This window comes from Carlito syrichta, unplaced genomic scaffold (genome assembly GCF_000164805.1).
Source record: "Carlito syrichta isolate Samal-C Ts95f unplaced genomic scaffold, Tarsius_syrichta-2.0.1 Scaffold305639, whole genome shotgun sequence".
Taxonomy (NCBI): domain Eukaryota; kingdom Metazoa; phylum Chordata; class Mammalia; order Primates; family Tarsiidae; genus Carlito; species Carlito syrichta.
This window is the reverse complement of record NW_007249735.1, coordinates 173,055-196,880: the sequence shown is the minus strand read 5'-3', so window position 1 is coordinate 196,880 and position 23,826 is coordinate 173,055. Positions and strand designations below refer to the sequence as shown.

Here is a 23,826-nt window from a genome sequence, read left to right as displayed (position 1 = left end):
CACATTAACTCCATCTCCTTTATCCTTGCAGGAACTCTTTGCTACTTAAAATGGTCTTATCTAAAGTGGCAAGTTATAATACCTTAAAGTTGTTTGCCATCATCTTAGAAGAAAGAGTTACATCCGTCCCATGATAGGGACCCATGGATGTTTTCCTGAGCAGAAAGGTCATCTCATGCTCTTGCTCAGACTGAGTGCTCTGTGACTCCTGACAGCACCTGGGAAACAGGTCTCAGAGCTGCTTCTAAGCACAACTTATTCCATCATCACAGCCACATGCCATTTGCTTATTCTAGCATGTCAAACCCCTATCAACAAAGTATACTTCATTTACTCTGTATGACTGTCCCTACACACCAGGGACAATGCTGCATCTTAAAGGCAATTTTTATTATTTTTGCAACAATAATATCAGGAAACATAAATTTACATACTATCCAACAATAGACTCTATTTGAATCTACTGCTTTTAAAAAAATCTGAGCTAAAGCTGCTTTAAGTAGTACCAGTGGGGGGTAATTTATAGATTTCTTTCATAAACTAACTTTAAAAAGTTGGCTGTTTTTATAGTCATCAATTCACTCGAATGCTATACCACTGTGAGCTTAACTACTTTAAGTCTCTTTGCACACTTCACTGAAGAGAGTCTTTCCATGGCCTCTGGACCAAACCAAAAAAACAAAACAACAACAACAAAAAAAACGGTTCTATCCGACCACACCAGCTCTGCAGTCAAAAATGTCCTGGCTCCTTACCTGAACATCTAACTACTCCAGGGACCATTGCTTGTCTCTAGTGGCAGGCTGAGTTCTGGCGTACTCTGAAGCCAGCTCTGCCCTAGAAGGCTGTTGGCTGCTGTTGATGAAGCTCTCTCTGCAGCATAAACATCAAGTTTCTACAGGGGGGATTGTATTTGTTTGGTTAGGGCTTTTCCATTAGGCCTGGTCATCAGCAGTTGGCTGGTTACAGATGCAGTCCTGAGAGTGAATGGCTGGAATCCAATTATCCCAGCTTCCTGTTTGCAGAGCTCTGCCAGGGAGGAACACAGTCGTGTCTGCCTGCCTCACCAGGCTCCCAGGACTCAGAGTATATCATTTAGAGAAAACTAGCAAACCACAGACCCTCAGATATTTTGATGGAGAGGCAGCATGGTGTGGCAAGAGGAAACACTGGTCCAGAATGCAAACTCTGGTGCTAGTCCGCATTCCGCCTCTTCCTGGCTCAGTAGTTACTTCTTCACTTCTCCAAGCTTCAGTTTCTCATTAATTAGAGGGAGATCATAACACCAACCACTGGTGTTATATGCCATCTAGTGAGATGATGTATGTGAAAGAGATTTGAAAACTGTGATGATGGTGCTGGTGATGGTGATAAGGAAGATCACAGTAATGACAGCTGAACCTTACTGAGAACCTATCATGAGAAGGGCACTGCCCTAGGTGGTTGATGTGCATTCTCTCACTTAATATTCACAAATATCTTTTGAAGAACTGATGATGAAGGTAGTTATGATATAAACAAAAATAGCTAACATTGCTTTAATGTTTACCATATACTAGCTCCCAGTCTCCGCATTTTATGCATATTAACATATATAGCCTTGCATGATGTGAAATAAGTACTGTTATCATCTCTACCTTACATATGAGGAATATTGGATACAGAAGTTGAGTAATTCGCTCAAGATCATGCTACTCGTAAGAGGCCATAAGGATTCAAACATAGATATTCTGACTCTAGGACAGGAGTTTCCAAATTTTTTCTGTAAAGGGCTTGATGTAAGAGTTTTAGGCTTTGAGACCACATACAGGCTCCATCACCAGTTCTTTTTTTTTAGTTTGTTGATATTGTTTGTTTTTATACCCCTCTACAAATGTAAAAAACGTTTTAAGCTCAAGGATCACACAAAAGCAGGCAGATGGCTGAAAGTGGTCCAAAGATCTATAGTTTGCTAACGCTTGTTCTAGAAATAATTTTTATTTTACAAATAAGGAAATTAATGACCAAGAGCTTCAGGAACTTGACCAAGGCCATTTGGTGAGTGCTGAAATCTGGAATCTAAACCAGTTTCATATGCTTTGAAAAATGGTGTAGCTTTACATGCTGTGAAATAAGGACTATTATCCCTGCAGAGCTCTGCTAGAGAGGAACACAGTTGTATCTGCCTGCCTCACCAGGCTCCCAGAACTCAGAGTATATAGTTTGGAGAAAACTAACAAATAACAGACCCTCAGATATTTTGATGGAGAGGCAGCATGGTGTGGCCATACTATGGCGTCTTCATGTGTGCTGTTAAAATGAAAGGATATTATCACTGAGTTAGAGATGTTATACCTGCCCCAGTCAATTTCCAAGCACAATGTGCTTTTTCCTTTTAAAATAGACTTAAGGACAAAAGAGCAGGCCGAGAGCTATCAGATCCAATGCCTAGTATAATTCATGACACATAGCAGGCATGTAACAAATCTCTATTGAGTAAAATACTTCTGATTTCTGATTGAATGCAATCATTCTCCAAAATCGCAGTAATTTGTTCAGACTCTTCTGAACCATGCATTTTAATCCATAACTGAAGCCAATGATATATTCCTTAATCCAGCTTATAGGGAATCTGTTACAATTTATGAGGTAATTTCTACAGAACTATTTGGAAGAAAGAAAGAAGATATGTGAAGAAATAGTATCTTTACGAGGAATCATTTTGTTGACAAAAATGGCACTAGGAGACTGTACTTATGACTTTGAAATAAATATGTCACTAACCAGAGGCAGGACAAAGAATTTAGTAATTTCATCATAAGCTAATCCTATATCCACCAATACAATCTAATATTAAAGTAAATTTAAATTTTTACTTAACCTTAGGTTTTGGCCTCAGGGAATAAATGAACTTTTTGGAAATGCATTAAAAATTTTGTTTTAAGTGTCCAGATTTTTAGGGAGAAGATCATAGATTTCATCAGACTCTCGAAGGGTTTTATTATGCTTTAAATGATAGCACTGCAGTAAAATTGTTTCAGTGTAGTTTACCCCCATGAGCAAAAGGGAAAGATAAAAGTTGCTGGTGTGCACTGATTAGTACTAGGTTTTCTAGGTGGCCTTGTCAGTAAGATGCTTTGTCATATCCTCAAGGGTCCACAGTAACTCACTTGTTTCCTGCTGGCATAAGTGTCTGGGTCTGTATACCTATCTAGAAGATTAGCCACCAGTCCAGGCTGGCTGCAGTGACCAGCACTAGGGCACCCAACAAATTAAATGAAACCACAGAAGGCAGCAATACAGATTCTCTTCCAGTTAATCTTCAGCACCAACATTGGACCCACAGAAGCTGGCCTAACAAGCTCTGAGTTCATGATTTTACATTCTTAGCACCTGACACAATGCCTGGCACAAGGTGTTGGTATTTAAGAAGAGTCTGTTTAAATGAAAATAAGCATAATGATGACATTCATAGCAATTATTCCTTACATTCCTGAACTAGTTAATAAGGTTGTTTTATTTCTATTATCTCCTGAGATAGTCTGTCTATATGGAGTCATGTGCCTGTCAGTTAGAGGGTAATTTTTACCTTGTACTGTTTGTTGTTGGTGGTGTTGGTGGTAGAATTGGTGGTATTGGTGGTGGTGTTGGTGGTGACATTGGTGTTGTTGGTGGCAGTATTGGTGGTGATGATGGTGGTGCTAGTGGTGGTGGTGATGTTGGTTTTGGCAGTGCTGGTAGAAGTGATGGTGTTGTTGGTGATGTTGGTAGTGTTGGTGGTTTTGGTGGTAGTAATGTTGGTGTTGGTGGTTTGATAGTATAGGTGGTGGTGACATTGGTGTTGATGGTATTGGTGGTGGTAATGTTTAGTGTAGCGATGGTGTTGATGGAGTTGGTGGTAGTGATGTTGGTCTCGGTGAGGTTGGTGGTAGTGATGCTGGTGGTATTGGTGTTGGTGGTGATGATGATGGTGTTGGTGGTACTGATATTGGTGTTTTTGGTGGTGGCAGTGTTGGTGATGATGATGATGGTAGTATTGGTGGTAGTGGTGTTGGTGTTGGTGGTGTTGGTAGTATTGGTGGTAGTGTGTTGATATTGGTGTTGGTGGTGGTGTGTAGTGTTGGTGGTGGTAGTGTTGTTGGTGGTGGTTGTGATGTTAATTGTAGTGATGTTGGTGTTGGTGATAGTGATGTTGGTGGTAGTGATGTTGGTGTTGGTGGTTAGTGTTACTAGTGCTGTTGGTGTTGGTGGTGATAATGGTGTTGGTGGTTTTAGGGGTGGTAGTGATGGTGTTGTTGGTGGTGATGGTGGTTGTGATGCTGGTGTTGGTGGTGATGGTAGTGTTGGTGGTGGCGTTGGTGGTAGTGATGTTGGTGGTATTCATGGTAGTGATGTTGATATTAGTGTTGTTAGTAGTGGTGGTGGTAGTGTTGGTGCTGGTATTTGTGGTGATGTTAATGGTAGCAATGTTGATGGTGGTGGTAGTGTTGGTGGTGGCGTTGGTGGTAGTGATGTTGGTGGTATTCGTGGTAGTGATGTTGATATTAGTGTTGTTAGTAGTGGTGGTGGTAGTGTTGGTGCTGGTATTTGTGGTGATGTTAATGGTAGCAATGTTGATGGTGGTGGTAGTGTTGGTGGTGGTGATGTTAATGGTAGTGATGTTTGTGTTGGTGATAGTGATGTTGGTGGTAGTGATGTTGGTGGTCGTGTTGCTGGTGGTGTTAGTATTGGTGGTGATGATGGTGTTGGTAGTATTGGTATTGGTGGTTTTGGAGGTGGTAGTGTTGGTGGTGGTGATGTTGGTATTGCTGTTGTTGGTGGTAGTGTTGGAGTGGTGACGGTAGTGGTGGTGTTAGTGGTGGTGATGGTGGTAGTGGTGTTGGTGTTAGTGATGCTGGTGGTAGTGACATTGGTGCTGGTGGTGCTGGTGGTAGTGTTGTTGGTGGTGTTGGTCTTGGTGGTGATGATGATGGTGTTCATGATGTTGTTATTGGTGGTTTTGGTGGTGGTAGTGTTGGTGGCAGTGATGTTGGTGGTGGCGATATTGGTGTTGCTGTTGTTGGTGGTGGTAGTGTTGGAGTGGTGATGTTAGTAGTAGTGATGTTGGTGGTATTGGAGGTAGTGATGTTGATATTGGTGTTGGTGGTGGTAGTGTCAGTGGTGGTGATGGTGGTGATGGTGTTAGTGGTAGTGATAGTGGCAGTGATGGTGGTGGTGATGGTGGTGGTGGTGGTGGTGGTGGTTACGTGGGGGTAGATAATTTAGATGGCTCTCTTTTGCTTATGGGCCTGAGAGTATCAACAGAGATTATGGCTGTTGGCCTGGGAAACTAAATCCTGTGATTTACTAAACAGATCTGGGTGGTCTGGATTAGGTTTCACAGATATGAATTTGGACTTGGCTTTACCTGGCAGGTAGTAGGACAAAAGCATGGTTGTTGAGCTGCAGCAGAGCAAGAGAAGTCACATATGGCCTGAGAGCTGAAAGAGGAAGTGGGGTTTGGGGTTGTTTTATGCATTCTACTCTGAATTGGGCACTTTGTTGTGGGTGTAGACAACATATTGATGAGCAACTGGGAACCACTTAAAGTTTTTATGTAGAGTTGTTGAATATGAAAAATTGAAAGGAGCCATTACCTTTTCTTTTTGTTACTTGTTGCATGTGTATGTGTGATTTGAAAAATAGATCACCCTGACAGGATGTACAGCTGTGGAGGGTAAAGAGAGAAAATGTAGCCGTATCTTCATATGAAGTGATGGACAACAAAAGACCAGCTAAGTTGTTTCCACATGAGAGAATTTGGAGACTAAATGTAAGAGACTTGGAAAATACAGAAATCAAAGATGACTTCCCACCTGGAAATCAGACAATTAATAATAATAGTAGCAATATTCTGAATTTGTTGCTCAGTCCTATACATTTTAGAATGTAGTATCTTAATGAATCTCACTGGACTTACCATTTTTTGTCTAGCTTTCTGGTTTTTGTGACTATATCTATTCCCACCTATTAACTTCGACACTAACAATGGTCACTGAACAAAATTGGTTTATATATCTGTCCTCTGACAACACAAAAACATTTGTCAAGTGAATGAATAAAATTTGGTGAGGAAGTCTGGGGCATTCGTTTCCTGAGAAATTTGAGACCCAGAAGTATGAGTGGCTTGCCAGAATTTACCCAACTGGTGAATGGCAAACTCCAAGGTGGAAACAGAATGGATCTTTTTTTTTTTTTTATCATTCAAGCTACCACAGAGAAACCATCAGCTGCAACAGGAAGGTCTGAATAGCATGGAAATGCCAGGAAATTAGAAAATAAATAGAAAATGTTCTTGCTGAAAAGACTACTATTAGATGAGACAGAATTCAAGAATGATTTTGACCTTTTAGACTTAGAAGCTCAGGATTTCCGAAAGGTTCTGTGTTGAGGAGAAGAGATGCAATCAGTAATAAGGATGACCCTGGTAGGACCACCCCTTCCTAATTGATTCCACTGACTCATACCCTTGACCAACTGCCCACTCTCTAGTCGGCTAGGACAAGAGGTCTCTCCAGAATTGGTGCCTCCGTTCAGTCAGCCAGGGGCTTTTCATTTGAAATTACAAACCCTGGCTCAAGTTCCCTTTCAAAAAGCCTAAGTGACTGATGACTCACAGTCTTCCCAGTGGCAAGTTCCTGAGGATGACAAAGACTGCTGCAAGGCTTTGGAGAAAGAATGTGGGGTGGAGGGGGGTGGTCTATGTCCTGGCCAAGAATTTCATCATTAAGCAATGGCATATGGGCCCTCATTTGGACCCTGTTGACAAAAATACCATATACTAACAACTGCCTTGCTAATTCAGGGGACCGAGGCCGGAACAAAATGACGTAACTGCCTAGTGGCATTCAAGACAGAGAAAGACTCAACTGAGATTAAATTATCTGATCTCAACCAAGTTTTTAAAAATACAGATAATGCCTGCCCTTTCATTCAAGGCTCCAGACCAATTTAAATGACTATTCATCCAGACTACCAGGGTACTCATATATGTCAGAATGTCTCCCAATTTTAGAGGGAGTGTCTCTTCAAAGTTTGGTGGTATGGCTTCTTTCTCACTTTCTAGGCAGGCAGAAAAATAGAGCATGGATTCTTAAGGTAGGCCGATCTAGATTTGTATCCTGGCTCTGCTCATAATTACTTGTATGACCTTGGGTTAGAAACCTAGTCTCTTTAAGCCTTATTTCACTTACCCATAGCATGAAAGTTATATAAAATAATAATAAATATAATAGTAGAAACTACCAATTATCTGCCTGGCAGCGTGGTAATTGCTAGGATTATATATATAATTTTATTTAAATTGCACAACTTCATGATTAGGTAGTGTTAACATCTCTATTTTTACCAATGAAGAAATCAAAGTTTCGAGGACTAAAGTAACTTGCCCAAAGAAATAAAATTGGCAAGTTGAAAGCAGGAATTCAATCTGGTTTACTTTTGCTCTTTTTTAAAGAATTAAATGTTACAATATAGGTAAAGTGTCTAGGTAGTGCTGATATATCTCAGATGCTCAATGAAGTTGCATCCTTTTATCCTCTCAGAAGGTGACGTGTGGCAGTTGCTTTTGAAACACGTGATCTGGAGAAGATTGGGAAGCACTTTAGAAGTCACAGAATGACAGCCAGACTCCATGTCCCACCCACGCTTATGACGTGTATCTTTCTTCTCCAACTCCTTGGCCAGTCATGTACCATTTCTATCTCCCCCTGAATAGTCTTCTTGGCCTTCCTCTTTTCAGATCAGACAACTGGCATAGACACAACCGCTGCCTGCCACTTCCATCACGTCCCTACTCCTGGCTTCTCAACACCCTTTCCATATGACTCCATACGCTGCTTCTGAATTTCAAATGTCATGAAATTCAGAGTAATAATAGTAACAGTTACACTTCAGTGAGAGCTTACTGTATGCCAGAGACTGTACACCACTATTTCTAGGCTCTAATCCACCGAAGTCCCCTAACAACACGCTGGGAGGGTGGGGGGTGGGGAGCTTGCTGTCAGTGTCCCTTTGCAAAGAAATAATTGAGGCCCAGTGAGTCAAGGAATTCACCTGCAACAAATCAGGAATTGGTACATCCAGGATCCTAGCCCATGTCCAGCCAATGTCAAGGCCCAAACTCCTAATCAAAGAAAGCTTTTCAATTTACAGAGGGTGAAAGTTTAGGCAGAAAGGGTTGGGGCATGGCCAGCCATACAGCAGGTTAGGAAAGGTTCTGTGGAAAAAGTAGACGTTTACTGACACCTTTTGAACATACTCCTGAGTAACTCTCACTGGGTCTAATCTACATCCAAGCCCAGTCCACCCTTTCCTCCACTCCACGCTGTCTCGGTAAGTGCCATTATTGGTGAAATGGTGGTCAGTGTCCTCTAGGATTATACAGTGTCAAGTAACTCACACAGCTTCATCTGATTCACCACTGCCTTCTATAGATACAAAACTTGACAGTTAAGTTCTTTTTCAATAGACAGACATGAACCAATAAAGAAAATAACCTTGCCATAAATCAGGAAAATAATGATATTTTAAAACGCTACTATTTTTTGTTAGCTGCTAGTAATATGATACACATCTTGATTTTATTCCAAAGTGCCACTGAAAGATTTTCCTCTTATCAGAAGGTTGCAACTTTTGCAGTGGATGGAGTATTAACAGCAGAGCAGCAGTGAGAGTTGATGCTGAAAGAGCAAAATGAAATGGTGCAGTGCAGACATTGTTAACAATGAAAATCTCCAAAGTCTTCCAAACAAGTAAATTCAATGAATTTATTAGACAACTTCAGTGCACAAAAACTTGTGTTAGGAGGTAGGGAAAAAAAAGAACAATAAGAATTGGCCACTGTCCTTGAGGAGCTCAGAATCTGGTAGGAAGATCAGAAAGGGCATAATTAATGAACCATACTGAAAAGCTTATCAAAATGTCATAGGAGCACAAATAAAGTTTTGGGAATTGGAATAGGTCAGAAACCTCATGTTGCCCTGGAGCTGGAAAACACTTCATGGAGATGATAGCTGAAATATACCATGCAAAAAATTCCAGGGACACTTTCCCGATGGAAAGAAAAAAGAAAAGAAAAGAAAAGAAAACATCAAGCAAGCATGGTGGGGCTATGGATTTTCAGGGTGTGGAAATGCAAAGCACTGAGCACGTTTGCTTGGCAGTGATGATGGAGGGCTTAGAGACACAATGGGAGGCAATGAGGCTTCCTTCAGGGGACTGGGGAAACAGCAGGCTCCTAGTTATGTTCTAGAGCCCAGTGCCTCAGTCCAGGTGAAGCATAATGCCAGCACGGAAAGGATGATGTCAGAAAGGTTGCAGGTGAAGAAATGCACAGGAAAACCTACTGATTACATAGCCAGATTGGGTTCTCTTTATTTTTGAAAAAACAGTTGTAATAGGAAATCACTTTGTGGCTGGCCAAGAATTGGTTTTTCCTTCCAACTAGGTGCCATCTGGAATTAGCTAACTTGAAATCAATGAAGAACCACTGTATAAATGCACCTTTTTCTACAGACAGCCAACACTCCATGCAGAAGGGAGGGAGGCAGAGGAGTAGTACAGGGGAGAATCCGTTACTTCAAGGATGGTTCCTGCTGCTAAAGAAAATGGCCTCAATGGACCAAGTCTCCTCAGTGGATGATGCTAGGGGAAAGGCTAGACTTGGTACGACCTGGTTTTCATCTCGCGCTCCAGGGAATCTCTGTGTCTTTGGGAAAATTCCAGGTAACTTCCCTGATGTTCAGTTGGGTTTCTTTACCCCATGAAGGGAAAATGAGCCCTACCTTACAGGGTTAAATAAGGTAACAGGTGAAATGCAACCCACAAGCCTGATACTTTGTAAGTAACAGTGCACGATATCTAATGCTACTGAACTTCGTCAGCCTATACTAACTTCTCTGAGCCCTTCTCCTACTACTTTTTCCTCATTCACTGAGTCACAGGCAGCCACGTCAAGCGCATCCCTGCCCCAGTGCATTTGTACTTTCTGTTCCCTTTGACACATTCCTCCAGATGAAATAAATGGCTGATTCCTGTCTCTGGTCACAGAGCACATCTCCTCCTTGGAACCTTGGCTCTAACTACCCAGTTGACAACATTCCTTTGACATCTCTATTTTATAATGCTCTTTATAGCACATGTCAGTATCTAGACTTGTCTAATCCATATAGATATGTCTTTTTGTTTATGTTCTGGTTCCTGAAAAAGAGCAGAGACCTTGTCAGTATGTTTATTAATGATCTCTGGCAACAGACCCTGGCTCATAACAAGTGCTTGGAATGTGTCCCTCTGAATGCTGAGGTGCTTTTGAGATAGTTAAGCCATAAAACAAACAGAAACCAGCTAGCACCAGCAAGTATTAAATCAATGCTAGTTTCCCCCGACAGATGAGTCTGGAGATTGCTACTGCACAATGAAGACAGATATTCTGGAAAGAAAGCAAGAAGGGGAGACAATCTCTTGGGGTGGGCTAGTCTGAAGACTTGCTTTGCAGGAAGTTTCTGAAGTCTAGTACTCTGCCTGGACATAGCCGGTGCTTCAAGGCTGAGGAAGCTCAGATTTTCATTCTAGGAAGGACATTTCAGGAGATGGTGTTCTCTCTGTATGGAAGAAGAGATTTTTGCGAGTGCAATTCTGAGGAAAGAGTGGTCACCTGGAAAAATAGCTCTTAGCAGTGCTATGAACACTGCTTCCGAAAAACTAAGGATGGGGAAAGACAAGCATCATCACAGACCTTTGGAGGTTATTCCCTGGTCTGGCTGTTTAAGGCTTTAGGCTCCCAGGAAGGTTCCTTCCAGACATGGATGGGCAGAGATGGGGTCCACACTTGACTAGTCTCCATTCTGCTCGAACTTTTGGTGCAATGGCATTCCTGGTAAATTTGTGACTTGAAGAGCTATTCTTGGGTATGCCCTGCATTTTATATGTGAGATGATAGAAGTCCCAAGGGTTAAACAGAAGAACTGGTACTAGCCCTCTGCCCTCTGACTGCTGACGAGGGTCTCTCCACCATCCCGCACTCAGAAGAGATGGGACCTGGATTTCAGTGACAACAATCTGGGCATGAGGGACCTGAACTCCAGGCTTCTGGATGACTCATGACATGCCCCCTCCCACCCAAAAGGTTTCAACAATGAGCTACATGCTTCACTTCCATCCAAGACTGCTGTCATACTGCCTTGAATGCTCCCTGTGGTCTGTGCCTGGAGAGTGGCTGGATGGGATCCCCATCCTCTGCTTGTGGGGTAACCATGTCAGAGAGCTCAGTCCTGGTGCTGGAGGCCTTGATGGAGATGACATAAAGACAGGAAGGCAGGTGGCATCAGGAAGCATCATGTTGTCTAAATACCCTGGATTTCCAGCTTTCCTTTGAGGATAACCTGCTTCAGAGACCGAAAATTCTGCAGCTACCACCCACAGCCACTGGAGGTGCCTTGGGTTCCTGGGGGCTACAGAGAAATTTCATGGAACTGAGGCATGGGGTTGATTTTGGCATTTCATTGCATATTCAAGATTCAGTTATTAGTTTTAGGACTTAAAATTTCTTTTAATATATAATTTATATAAACATGTACAGTATGCACTCATATTAGCATATGTGTAACTTATCAATAAATATAATTTACCAATAAAAAGATCTATGTAGGCTCCTGTTTTTTCCATAACACATTCCTGGGAACTGCATCAAAAAGTGGAAAAACATGAAGCCAAGGATGCTTTCTATGGAAACAAAGTTGGAATCAGGGATCCTAGCTTCAAATAAATCACAGCAACAATTAATCGTCTCATAAAACCAAAGATACAATTATCATTAAAATTTGTAATCTTTGAAATTATAAAATGAAGTTTCATGTTCTATATAACAGGCACACATGTACTTTACATGTTTATTATACAAGGAAACTTCAGTGCATTATAAACTGTATGAGTGTCCCCACTTGTAATTCTTCTTTATTAAAAATGTAAAAATAATCAAGGTGCTAGCTAAAATAACATTAACCCATCATTAACGATCATTTACATGGACTATCAGATCACAACAAATCCCAAAATTTATCTGACTCAGTATCTTAGCAGACTCTCTAGGTAACATTGTTGCTAGTTGGTCATTCATAGTCTGGTTCATGTTTGATTTTTTTTTAATGGAAAATATATATGTTGAATTTACAGCATGGGAACTATTCTGTTGGTCCAGGTATTTTTTCCCCTCCAGTTTCACATTTCAGGACAAGCAGGCATTTAAATATATTCCACTGAGCTTGAAGTTACATGAAAAGTTAGGCTCATTCTCACCCAAATTATCTGTAGTGCCCATCTCTCCCCATCCATCCCTATACTTTCAGAACAAAATCCCTTTAAATGAGTGTTTGTGATAGATAAATTTGTATGTTGGGCAACCTGAAATGATCAGACAAGGAGGGGTGAATATGGAAGAAGTGATGGCTAAAGAGTACTCCTAGGGTGTTATTATTTAGTTATTTATTTCAACATAGAAAGCTCATTCTCTAGACCGGTTCACCTCTTGGTGAATAAATTCTTAGTCCTTGAGTGTTCAGGTGCAGCCACAGTCATCGGAAACAGCCAAAGTGATAATAAACCAGTGGAATGGCAATTTATGATTTACAGAATGTTTTCACAACGTTGTGAAGTAGGCAGGAGAGATGTTCTCTGAGGCTGGTGACATTCAGCTGCTAGTTCAATTTGCTCCTAAGTCACCCTGGTGCATGTGACCTCTGTGCCCGGCTCTCCCCTCAGTGTGACCACGAGGTAAGCAGGTGGAGTGTGCGGGCAGCCACAGCAGAGGAGTGGGTCTTATCCCAGGGTCAGAGCTGTCGAGACCTGGGAGCTGGCTGCCCCTGTCTTTGTATTAGAAAGGGACCATCCTCGAGCAGCACTTGCCTCTCCCTATTGGTGGTGGAGGAAGATAGTGATTGCAAGAGAGCAATGGCTGGAAGAATCAAAGGGCATTGGTCCAGTCACAGAGGCAAGGTGTAAGGTGGAACTCACATCAACTTTCTTCAAATGTGTCAAAAAATGGGCCCCCAGCTGAATATGCCCCACTGATCAGGGAGAGTCCCATCTACACAGGGTGCATGTCAGTTTGGAAAGAGACTTCTCAACAGCATTCAGGAATTCTGAAGAGTGTTTCTCTTTTGGAGGCTGTTTCCCTTCCCAAAGGCATGGCTTCTTCCCCTGAGAAAAACTAAGCCTTCACAGGACAGAGAGTTTTTCTCCGCATTTGGATGGTTTGGGCAATCTTCCTTATTCCAAGGTCTCTTTTCTGTTGGGTTCCATTCCAGAACTAAAGTAAACACCAGTGGAAATGATAACTGACACTTCATAAGCAGCAAAAGAAAAAAGAGTGTGATAAATCGTCCTGAGACGCTGTCAAACCACAGCCAAGATCAAAGTCGGAACCTCACAAGGCTCTGGGAAGCGGCATTTGTCTCCCTGGGACCTTTGCTCTGGGGCAAGAGCCACAGACTCAGTTTTGAATGAAAGACATTCAGGTTCATCTAAAGGGCAAAGCTGGCAAGGTCAGGGTTCTAGAAGACCCAAATGAAGAGGGCAGTTCCTTTGAAACAAAGCCAAAAGGTAGGCGGGTCATGGCTTTTTGAGGTAGCAGATGGCTGTGATAGCATCCTGTTGTCCTAGAAACAGAAAGAACTCTTAGAGATCCCCTAGTCCAGACTTGAGTTGACAGACTCAGAAAGGCCCAGACACGGAAGGATATTATTCAAGGACTCCCAGCTTACTAGGACCAGAGCCAGAGCTGCAACTTCGTCCAGTCCTGCTGCTGCATCCCAGCACTGCTGGGTTCTGCCCCTGCACCTGGGAGCTGCATGCAGTTGAGGGTTCACCCAGGGTGAACTTCCAACAGTTCTCTCCTTCGGGAGCAACAAGGTTAGAGGGAAGAGTTTTAAAATGGTAACCGTGGACTTCACCATGAAGCTCAGGGAAAAGATTGCAACATCCTTAACAAACGCCTACGGTGGGTGCTGCCAGCATAGCCCAAGGCGCTTTGGAGAAGGCGTCCCATTCTAGCCAGACAGGAGGGTGAGCATCTCCAGCAGACAGGACTGTGGCCACAGCATGGGGAAGCTTCTGTCTTCAGCTTCCCTGCAGGTTGCCGTGGAGACAATTTCCTCCGGCAGATCTCCGCCCCTGTGTCTTCCAAGAAAATATACGGAGAATGTTCTGAAGAGAGCTGACACTAACATGAGGCAGAGCCAGTGGAAGACTGTGGCAGACACAAGGTTCGCCCAGAGGATGCATGTCTGGACTCAGACACTGGGAGGAGAGTGTCAGGCACAGAACAGAATGAGAAAGAGACGGGGCATGGGGGAGGGGGGTGCATGAGAACATGGCAGTGACGGACCAAGCAAGTAACAAGGAATACAACTCTGACTAGGACAGGAGCAGGGAGGATGTGTTTGGACGCTGTGAGAAGACACAGCAAAGAAGACATATCTGGAGACATCTATGATGGAGATAGACACAGTGAGTGATTGTGCTTAGGGCATGAAACAGATCAGGAACAGCAAGGGGGACATGTCAGAGACACCAGAGACTGTGAGGTAAGAGTAGAGACTCCAGGAAGAAGGAGTACTGAGAAATGAAAAGTGAACGATGAGCCCATCATGTCCCCTGACTCCCTCAGTGTCACCTTCTGGAATCTCCAGGAAAAACCCGGTGTGCACAGGGCTTGTATTGGCAGATGGGGGGCCTCGGGTGAAGGGAATACCAGATGCAGTCCCACACAAGCAGCAGTCAGGACCCGGCCCTCTCTCGGAGGTATGGCTGTCTTCTGGGTCAATGTCCTGGGGGCCTAAGTGTCCCCGGGCTGAGCAGCCACCAAAGGAGAAGTTGCTGGGGGGTGGCACTGACTCTCCCATGGGCCACCACACTCCACTGCATCCCTAGAGAGAGAAGATCACAGAGCCTCAGAGTAGGAATAGGTGTTGGGGTTACCTTGTGAGAGAGCCCACCCATGCAGGAACCCTCTTATGCCACATAGATAGGCTACTGTTTGGCCTCTATTTAGGAAACTCACATGAACTTTGAGCACTGCTGACTATTAGAAATGGCCCACTAAGGTTTAGCCAAAATCTGTCTCCCTACTTTTTCTTTTTTTTTGAGTTGGAGTCTCACTCTGTCACTCAGACTGGAGTTCAGTGGCACGCTCATGGCCTGAAGCCTTGGCCTGCTGAGTTCAGGCGATCCTTCTGCCTCAATCTTCCAAGTAGCTGGAACCACAGGTGTGTACCACCACACCTGGATAATTTTTTTAAAAATTTATTGTAGAGACAAGGTCTCACCAAGTTGCCCAGGCTGGTCTTGAATTCCCCGAACTTAGGTAATCCTCTCATCTCTGGCCTCGCAAAGTGCTGGGATTACAGACCTGAGCCACCATGCCCGCCCTTACAACTTCTACCTGATGAAACTATCATGTCTGCCAGGCCCACTCAAAATTCTGTCCTTTGCTAATTATATCTTCCAAATTTTCTCTTCTTCAGGCTCCACACTCCCATTTTCTTTAAGAGTTCATTCTATATTATGGTTTCCAGATTATTTTCTGTAATGAGCACTGTCCCCTGAACACAATTTATAGTACGACGATCTCTCTTGACATGGTTCTAGAAAAGAGCCCAAATCTCCACAGCGAACTTCACTTACATCAGGTACTTTCATCATTAACTGAGTTTACCTCTGTGAATGTGGTCAAATCCAGTTTTCTTTCTTTCTTTCTTTCTCTCTCCCCTTGCTTCCTGCCTTCCATCCTTCCAACAGGATCTCACTCTCACCTAGGCAGGATCATGGCTCACCACAGCTTCCAACTCCTGGGCTCAAGTGATCCTTTTGCCTCAGCCTATCAAGTAGCTGGAATTATAGGTGCATGCCACCATGCTCGGCCAGTTTTTCAATTTTTTTTTTTTTGGTACAGCCAAGATCTCACTCTGTTGCCCAGATTCATCTTGAATTCTTGGCCTCAAGTGATCCTCCCATCTCACCCTCCCAAAGTGCTGGGATTACAGGTATGAGTTCCATGCCCGGCTAAATCCAGTTCATTTCAACAATGGTAATAAACTATTGGCTTATATTGAGTCTGTTGCCAACTTTTATCTTTTTTTTGACACAATGGCTTTCGATTCTTGAAGTTCTCTATTATATTGGTGCTGCTGATTCTATTTATTTATTTGAGCCAAACTATAGACCATTCCATTTGTCTCAGCTAAACTTCATTTCAGTCCATTGAGATCATTCTAAATCACAACCACTTCAACTATACCATAAGGTTTTTACAAGCATGCAGGAAGATCAGAGGATCTATAATACTACCTAGGTCTTTCAATCAGTATCATCAGGACTTTGGGCTTTCAATCAATGTAAAAAATATTGAGCATGGTAGGGCTAAAACAGACTCTTGGTACCCCACAGCAGACTTTCTTATAGTTGCACACCTAACATTCAGCATGCCTGGGAATGGACCACCAGCAGGCTTTGTCCAAGGCTTTGCAAAAATGTCTCTGCAAAACAGAAAATCTGTCCTAACAGATCATGAAATTATTTGGCATGAGTTATTTTTAAATGAAACGACACTGGGAGCCAGGACCCAGTGCTGCTGATCTGGGCCCCTGGCACCAAGGCCCTGCAGTGTTGGTGCCCTGAAAACAGAGGAGGAAACTTCACTGAGGTTGTTCCTGGACATTTATCCTACACAGGCCCTGATAGCATCCCAGGTGGAACCAACATCTGCTAGGTCAGTATGAAAAAGAAGATGTGGACAAAAGTAAATGGACTGTTACTACCTTTTCCATCATGTCCCAAACGCCAACGTACTTAACCATATTTGCTATATGTGACTTTGACTATGTCAACAGAATGGAAAGAGGCAAGAAGAGATCAGAAATGAGTGAACAATCAGAGAAAACCAATTCCATTCAAGAGGGACACGCAGATCATAGTTCTCCTGAGAACAGCTGTGAAATTAGACGAAACAACTGGTATGATACACAGATTTTATGATTCCATGTCATTTGGGGACTTCCCATTTGAGGATCTCTGAGATGCCCATGGACTTGGGTGGGAAGGTGGGCCTGGCCAGGACATCACAGGAAGGATCTCTGCTCCCCCATGCCGTTGGAGCTTTTTCTCATCTTCATTCTATTCGCTGTTGAGCTGGTGTCCCCTCACATATCTTCTCCCACCTCTCATGTCTCCTGACTTTTAGCCCAGTGTTCTGTGCAATAAAATCCTGTCCTCAGAGTAGAACTTGTAGAGAATAAACTCAAATGTTTTTATTTAACAAAAACAACAAAAAAGAAACAACACTGACTTTTGCTCACAGATTTACTTGTGTAATACGTGTCTTGGAATTCTGGTATTTCAAGCTACCAGTCTATAGTTTCTGGAGTCTAGCTTTAGTCATTTTTTAAGAATTTGGGCAATATTTATGGGTCACCAGCCTTCTACCTAGTTCCTAGTCCTAGAAGAGCACCATTCCGAGATGTGAGGCAGCTGGTTCCTTTCAGCCCTTGAGATGTTATATATCTTGGCTCAGAGACAGTTAACTGCTTTCCATCCATCCTGGAGAGCAACTTTCTTCCCATAATGTTCTCTTTCCAGTTGGAAGTCTATTCTTACTAGAGCAGAATATGCAAGATTTCTTCCCTAAATAATGAGACCTGACTATTTCTGGGTTAGATCTGAACATAGCTCTGATATAGCTTTTGTCCATCCTCGATGCATCCTTGCTTATTACTCCTGCCACCAGATTTTCCACACCCCATTTTAAACTGTACACTCCCGAGATAGCTCAAGATGTGCCCGCGTGCCTTTACAGGCTCTCTTACGTGTTTATTCATTGAAAAGAAGAATGAATGAAAGGAAAGAAGGAATGAAGGACAAAAAGGAAGGAGAGAAGGAAGGAAGGGGTGGGGAGGGAGGAAGGAAAGAGGAAGAAAAGGAGGAAGGAAATGAAAGAAGAATTTCTCATCTCTCATTGGCCAAATTCCCTTTGTATACTATTTGTTATTATTGTCATTATAAGCAACAATACAAACAACCACTATTAGTGCAGCACCAGTGTGTCAGGTACTGGACTGAGGGCAGGATATACATTAATTCCTGTGTTTTGTACCCATTTAACAGACAAGAAAATCAAGTTTCAGAGAGGTAAATAATTTGCCCAAGTGAATACGGTTAATAAGTGGCAGGGTCAGACCTTACATTTAAGTCATCTGGTATCAAAATCTGTGCTCCTAATTGTTCTGCTACACTGTCAGTCATCATCTTGAAAACTACTACTGCTAAGCACAGCTTTCAGGGGCTGCATCTCTAGCTTTTCCTTGTCACCCTGTGGTGGTATCCACGGTGAAATGAATATGTACAGGGCGCATGTTTTATCTGTCTCCCTTGCGGGAAGCCTACAGTGTGATGGGGCTTCTCCTGCTGCAACACAGTATGAGTGTGGCATTAGCATGGGATTCTTCCAGCTAATCCTCCTGCCCATCACAGGACACTCATTGCCACGTGGAATCTTATATCTTCTGCAATGTAGAACTAGGGGAAACTAAGCAGAAAGGAGAGGAGAACTGCAGAGGCAGGAGGAAAGTAGAGGAACACAGAGCAAGGGGCTGGGTGAAGACATCATGAAGAATGAGGAGTAAGGGTGAGACAGGCAGGAAGGTCAGGGCTGAGGACAGCCATGGGCTCCGGTACACACAAGACACCAGAGTGGCTAGAGGCAGGGGAAGGGATTCTTTGAGAGGTTCCTCTCAAAGTTCGTATTGGCTTCGCTGTACAGTCCTTCCAGAGAGCCAAATAAAGACGGAACAGTCTAGAACTGCTATTCAATGCTGGCGCCACTCCTTTTCATTCAGGCTATCTCCGCATAGCCCTGACCATGGAGAAAGGACAACGGCCTAGCCTCTAGCTCCTTGGAGGGCTCCCAGCCATCTCCCTCTCAGCAGGGCAAATGGGGACGTCAGAATAATGACAGGGAACTCTTTCGTTCCAGATGGCCCCCAATAGTCTCGGTTTACAGCTAGACTCACAGTTAACAGTTTAGTGTCATCTGCCTTTTAGGTCTTCATGAGAGATTTTTTTTAAAAATGGTTCATTATGCTGCACCGCAAGAGACCTCCCACTGGTGCAATAGATCACACTTGGTACACATGGCTTTGACACTCAGAGAACCCTCTCACTCTCGCTACAAGGTCAGCAGAGAAAGCAGGGTGTGGCAAGGTGAACAGGAAACCAGAAGACAGGGATCTAAGACCTTCTTAGCCTTCAGCCGGGTGATTCTGGATGACTTCACCCCTCTCTCGTGCCTCATTTTCCCCAGTTGTTTAATGAGGGGGAGGATGGTCTATGAGACCCTCTCCAGCTCTGACATTCTGATTCCGTGAGTAGCAGGGATGGTGGGTGACAGACACAGGCCTTCTGATTGGGCACCAGCTGTGTGTGGGACTGTTCTCCAAAGCTGTGGGTAATTGCCTCAAATTTGGCTTTTAATATTCTATTGTTAGTATCTGATACTTTCTATTCCGTGTGGAGGGGAGAGGTTTCACTTGGAAACACAGGACAGGTCATTTTTGGATTTGTATTAAAGAATCTCAAAGACCTCAGTTTCTGAGTCTGTGAAACTACATTGCAAAGCTGTTAAATGTATCTGGGTAGGCTAAAACAGGGTGGGGCTGAGATGCCACAACTTAAAATGCAGTGAGATCACAACTGTCTCTCCTCAGACATATGTTTGATCGGAAACATTGGCAGAGCCACTCAAATCCCTGATGCGAAACATCATTAGAAGAGAATCTTTCTCCAGAATTTTAACAGATGAGTTTTTTAAATGCATTCTCTTGTTTTAATAGTTTTGGTCAAATCCTTTACAGTTTACAAAGCAATGTCTTATATTTTTTCACATTTAATCTTCAACACCAATCTGTAAGGAAAGAAGGCACCGAGTGTCATTCCCATTTCAGAGCAGAAAGAAAGTGTGACACAGGGGCACAGACTGCCTACTGGAACCAGTGCTGTAAAACAGGCTTCCTGCCTCCCAAACCATGGGAGTCATGGAAATCATCTATGTAGTGGGAGGAGTTTTGTGATGAAATTTAATATTAACAGCTAATGAAACAGACTTACAACTACCTGTGTTCTAAGTAGAGGGGACGAGGAGAATCACTTACAAGTCATCTTTCTCAAAGGTCCAAAGACAGTGTGCATGAGAATGACACTTGGTACCCTACCAAATACAGATTCCCGGGGTCAGCAGAGCAGAGATCTGCCTTTTTAAAAAAACTGCTCTCACAACAGCTTCTCTTATACACACAGGAGACGAGATTTTCGGAGCAGTGGAGATCCAGTTCTGCTATACCCAAGGAAGAAGACAGACTGGGTGGGGGAGGGGGGCGTAGAGAGAAAGCACAGGTGAGTCAGAGGGCCAGAGCTAGAGGTATGAGGCAGCCGGGCTCGGTGGCTCAGCCTGTAATCCCGCGCCGTTGGGAGGCTGAGGTGAGTGGATTGCTGAGCCCGCCTGGGCAACTTGGCGAGCCCTCATCTCTACAATAAATCAAAAAAGTAGCTGGGCGTGGTAGCGTGCGCCTGTAATTCCGGCTATTTGGAAGGTTGAGGCGGAAGGATCACCGGAGCCCAGCAGGTTGAGGCTGCAATGCCCGGGGGCGGCCACTGCACTCCAGTCTGGGTGACAGAGTGACACTCCAACTCAAAACAAAACAAAACAAAACAAAAACCCAGAAATATGAAGCATCAGTGTTGCTCCAAAGGGACAGGAATGGAAGCAATGAAATGCAACATCCATTCTAGCAAAGTGGACAAGGGGATATTTACTGGGGTCTTTTAAAATGACATTGAAGAGATAAGGAAAGAGATAAGAAAAGACTTGGTGATAAATCATGAACATGAGAAAACAAAAAATATGAAGAGGGATGCACTAAGCAATATTTTGGATGTTCTAACAGGGAGTACAGCTCCTCATATACATTTGACCAAAGAACAGTTCTCCTCTAGTAGGAATGATCATCCTCTTCAACTAAGCATGCAGCTTCGGGAGGGATGTGCATGAAGCAGTGAGGGAGGAAGGGGACACCTGCCTAACCAGCCAATAGGCCAAATCAACCTTACGATCAATGGGGTGACAGATGTCACAGTCAGATTGCCCTGACATCCAGCAATATTTATTTATTTATTTATTTGAGTTGGAGTCTCACTTGGTCACCCAGACTGGAGTGCAGTGGCTGCTCCTGGCCACCACAGCCTCGACCTGCTGGGCTCCGGCGATCCTTCCGCCTCAGCCTTCCAAGTAGCCAGAATTACAGGCATGCACTACCACGCCTGGCTGATTTTTTGATTTATTGTAGAGATGAGGTATCACTGCCCTGGCGGGTCTCGAACCCGCGGGCTCAGGCAATCCACTCACCTTAGCCTCCCAAAGGTGTGGGATTACAGGCTGAGCCATTGAGCCCGGCCAGCAATATTTTTAAAGTGCTCTTCATACGATGAGAAACAGAATGCTAGTGTTCCATTCGCTGATAAAAGCTGAGCTGTCTATTGAGAGGGAGCACCTAGATTTGTAACAAGTTACCAGCAAGTTTGCTTATGCAAAGTCAATTTCTTCACTTGCATGTAAATACACTATCCACCAGGATAGAATACTGATGCTAGAAGATCAAGTGTTTCCTAACCATGGGATGTGTTCTATGAATGACATACCAGACAATGGGCATAGCGTTAAATAGTCTGAACCAGTTGCCAGAGGCTGGGAAGAGTGGGTGAGGGGATAAAGAGAGGCTGGTTAATGGGTATAAACATACAGTTAGATGGAAGAAATAAGGTCTAGTGTTTGATAGCACAATAGGGTGACAATAATTAATAATTTTTTGTATATTTCAAAACAGGTAGAAGAGAAGATTTTGAATGTTCCTAACACAAAGAAACTATAAATGTTTGAGGTGATGGATATTCTAATTAACCTGATTTAATCATTACACATTGTACGCATGTATCAAAATATCACATATGTTCCATAAATATGTACAATTTTGTTTAACAAAAAGTATTAATATTAAAAAAAAGTCTGAACCACAGCAAGGAGATCCAATGATTTCTTTCAGTCATTCTGTTTATTTTAAAGAGAAAGACTCAGTTGGGTCCCATTCTGGCTTCAACAAGTCTCTAATACTAACAAATGGAAAGTGGGCCTCGGGCTCAGAGCTTGGGCAGGCAATGGGATCAAATTAAATTTTAATAACCTTGTTTTGTTTTCATTGCATTTATTTAAAAAATCATCTCTATGTGGTTTTGCACTCAAGGTCATGATACAGAATTTCCTTTACAAATATATATATACATATATGTACATACACATATTTATACACACACTATATATATTTGTAGGAAAAATATATTTAAAGACAAAATCATGAAAGCAGCATGCAAGTAACAAAAGCCTGTACCAGACAGATGAGAAAACAGAATTGCAGAGAGCATAGCTTCTTGGCAGGACAAAAGTTCCAGGAGCTTAGGCCAGCACCCCTTCTGCTTGCAGAAAGGACCCCATATAGATGAGTTTGCATAGTTTGGGTTGCCTAATCTTGTGGCCCCTGGACAAAATGTATTGCTAGGAGCTCTTGGATTCCATCACCAGCCTCAGCTGTGTTAACGTTCCAATATGCCGAAGTGCAAGATCAAATCCAGCGTGGCTGAGTCTAATCCCAATGCACTTCTTTCCCTATTTCTCAATATGCACATATAACTAAGAGGTTAAACCAATATCCTTGAAAGACTTTTTCCCATCATCTAGTATAACTCCTACATGACAAATAAAAAGATCAAAACTTGAATCTTTGGGGGTAGGACTGTCTGCCTGCCTTTCTGCAGCATACCAATATTTTAAAAACTAAAAATATCTAAGAGAAAATACCTTAAAAGTCCAGATTCACAATAAAAACAGTCAACATTTAGAGTGTTTATTATGTGCCAAGTGCTGTGCTAGGCAATTCATGGGTTATCTCATATAAGTGCCACAATAACCCTATCACATAGGTTTTGTTATTAACAGGCTCTAGCTGAGTAGAATGAAGCCTAGAAACTATCCCCAGGTGGGACATCTAGGGAGTGATGGTGCCAGGATTTTAACTCAGAGTCTCGCTGGACCAGCATCACTAAATATGTACCTTAACTGAACAAGGACCTCATGTCTTAGACAGTGCTCTTGAGAAGCTGCCTGGGTGAGCAAGGGTGAGTCAGGTACATAAAGAATATTCCAGATGCTGCAGATGAGCTGAGCTTCTGAGAGACGGGAAGCAGGTGGTAAGAGAGCCCAGGGGAGGAAGCGATTCATTATTGCGCAAAGACTGAGAGGGTAGAGGATAGGAAGGTTCAGGGCACTCCTACTGGAACCATGCTTGTACCAGGCTGGAAAGTGAGACAGAATACTCGAGGCAGCAGCATGACCAGAGGCAGGAAAATTTACTGGGGCTTTGGAGAAAACTGACCAATCTTATATGCTTATTACATAGAGTTAGGTGGGGTGGGGGGACAGAAAATGAGCTGGAGAACCAGATTGGGTCAGGCCAAGAAGGGCTTTAGATGCCCTCCTGCCTTCCCACTGCCAGTCCCACTGTACTGCTCAAGGTTGTGTTGTGACAGCTCAATCCAGCTGGCATTTGCAGTTTAAAGTCCCACATGAGTGAATGGTCTTTCTGTCTCTCTGAGGCATACACACAAAAGAGCTTCTTATATTATACACATAGTCCGAAAAGAAAACCAGAGGCAAAAAAA

General features: G+C 43.2%; 1 protein-coding gene across 5 annotated transcripts in view; it reads right to left on the bottom strand.

Moving 5' to 3' along the window:
• The window catches only part of HTR4 (5-hydroxytryptamine receptor 4), a 172,863-nt gene that overhangs the window by 28,708 nt on the left and 120,329 nt on the right, over positions 1-23,826 (bottom strand). Inside the window, exons 6-7 of one of the 5 annotated variants that reach the window (XM_008061900.1) lie at positions 16,452-16,568; positions 14,458-14,939 (exon numbers count right to left, since the gene is read on the bottom strand). The exons of 2 other annotated variants lie outside the window; for them this stretch is intronic. In XM_008061900.1, coding sequence (XP_008060091.1) covers positions 14,849-14,939; positions 16,452-16,568 — 208 coding nt within the window. In that variant the 3' untranslated portion in view covers positions 14,458-14,848. Of the gene's footprint in view, positions 1-8,775; positions 8,882-14,457; positions 14,940-16,451; positions 16,569-23,826 lie in introns of those variants that run through there. 2 more of the 5 variants (XM_008061904.1, XM_008061901.1) reach the window with 2 other exon arrangements.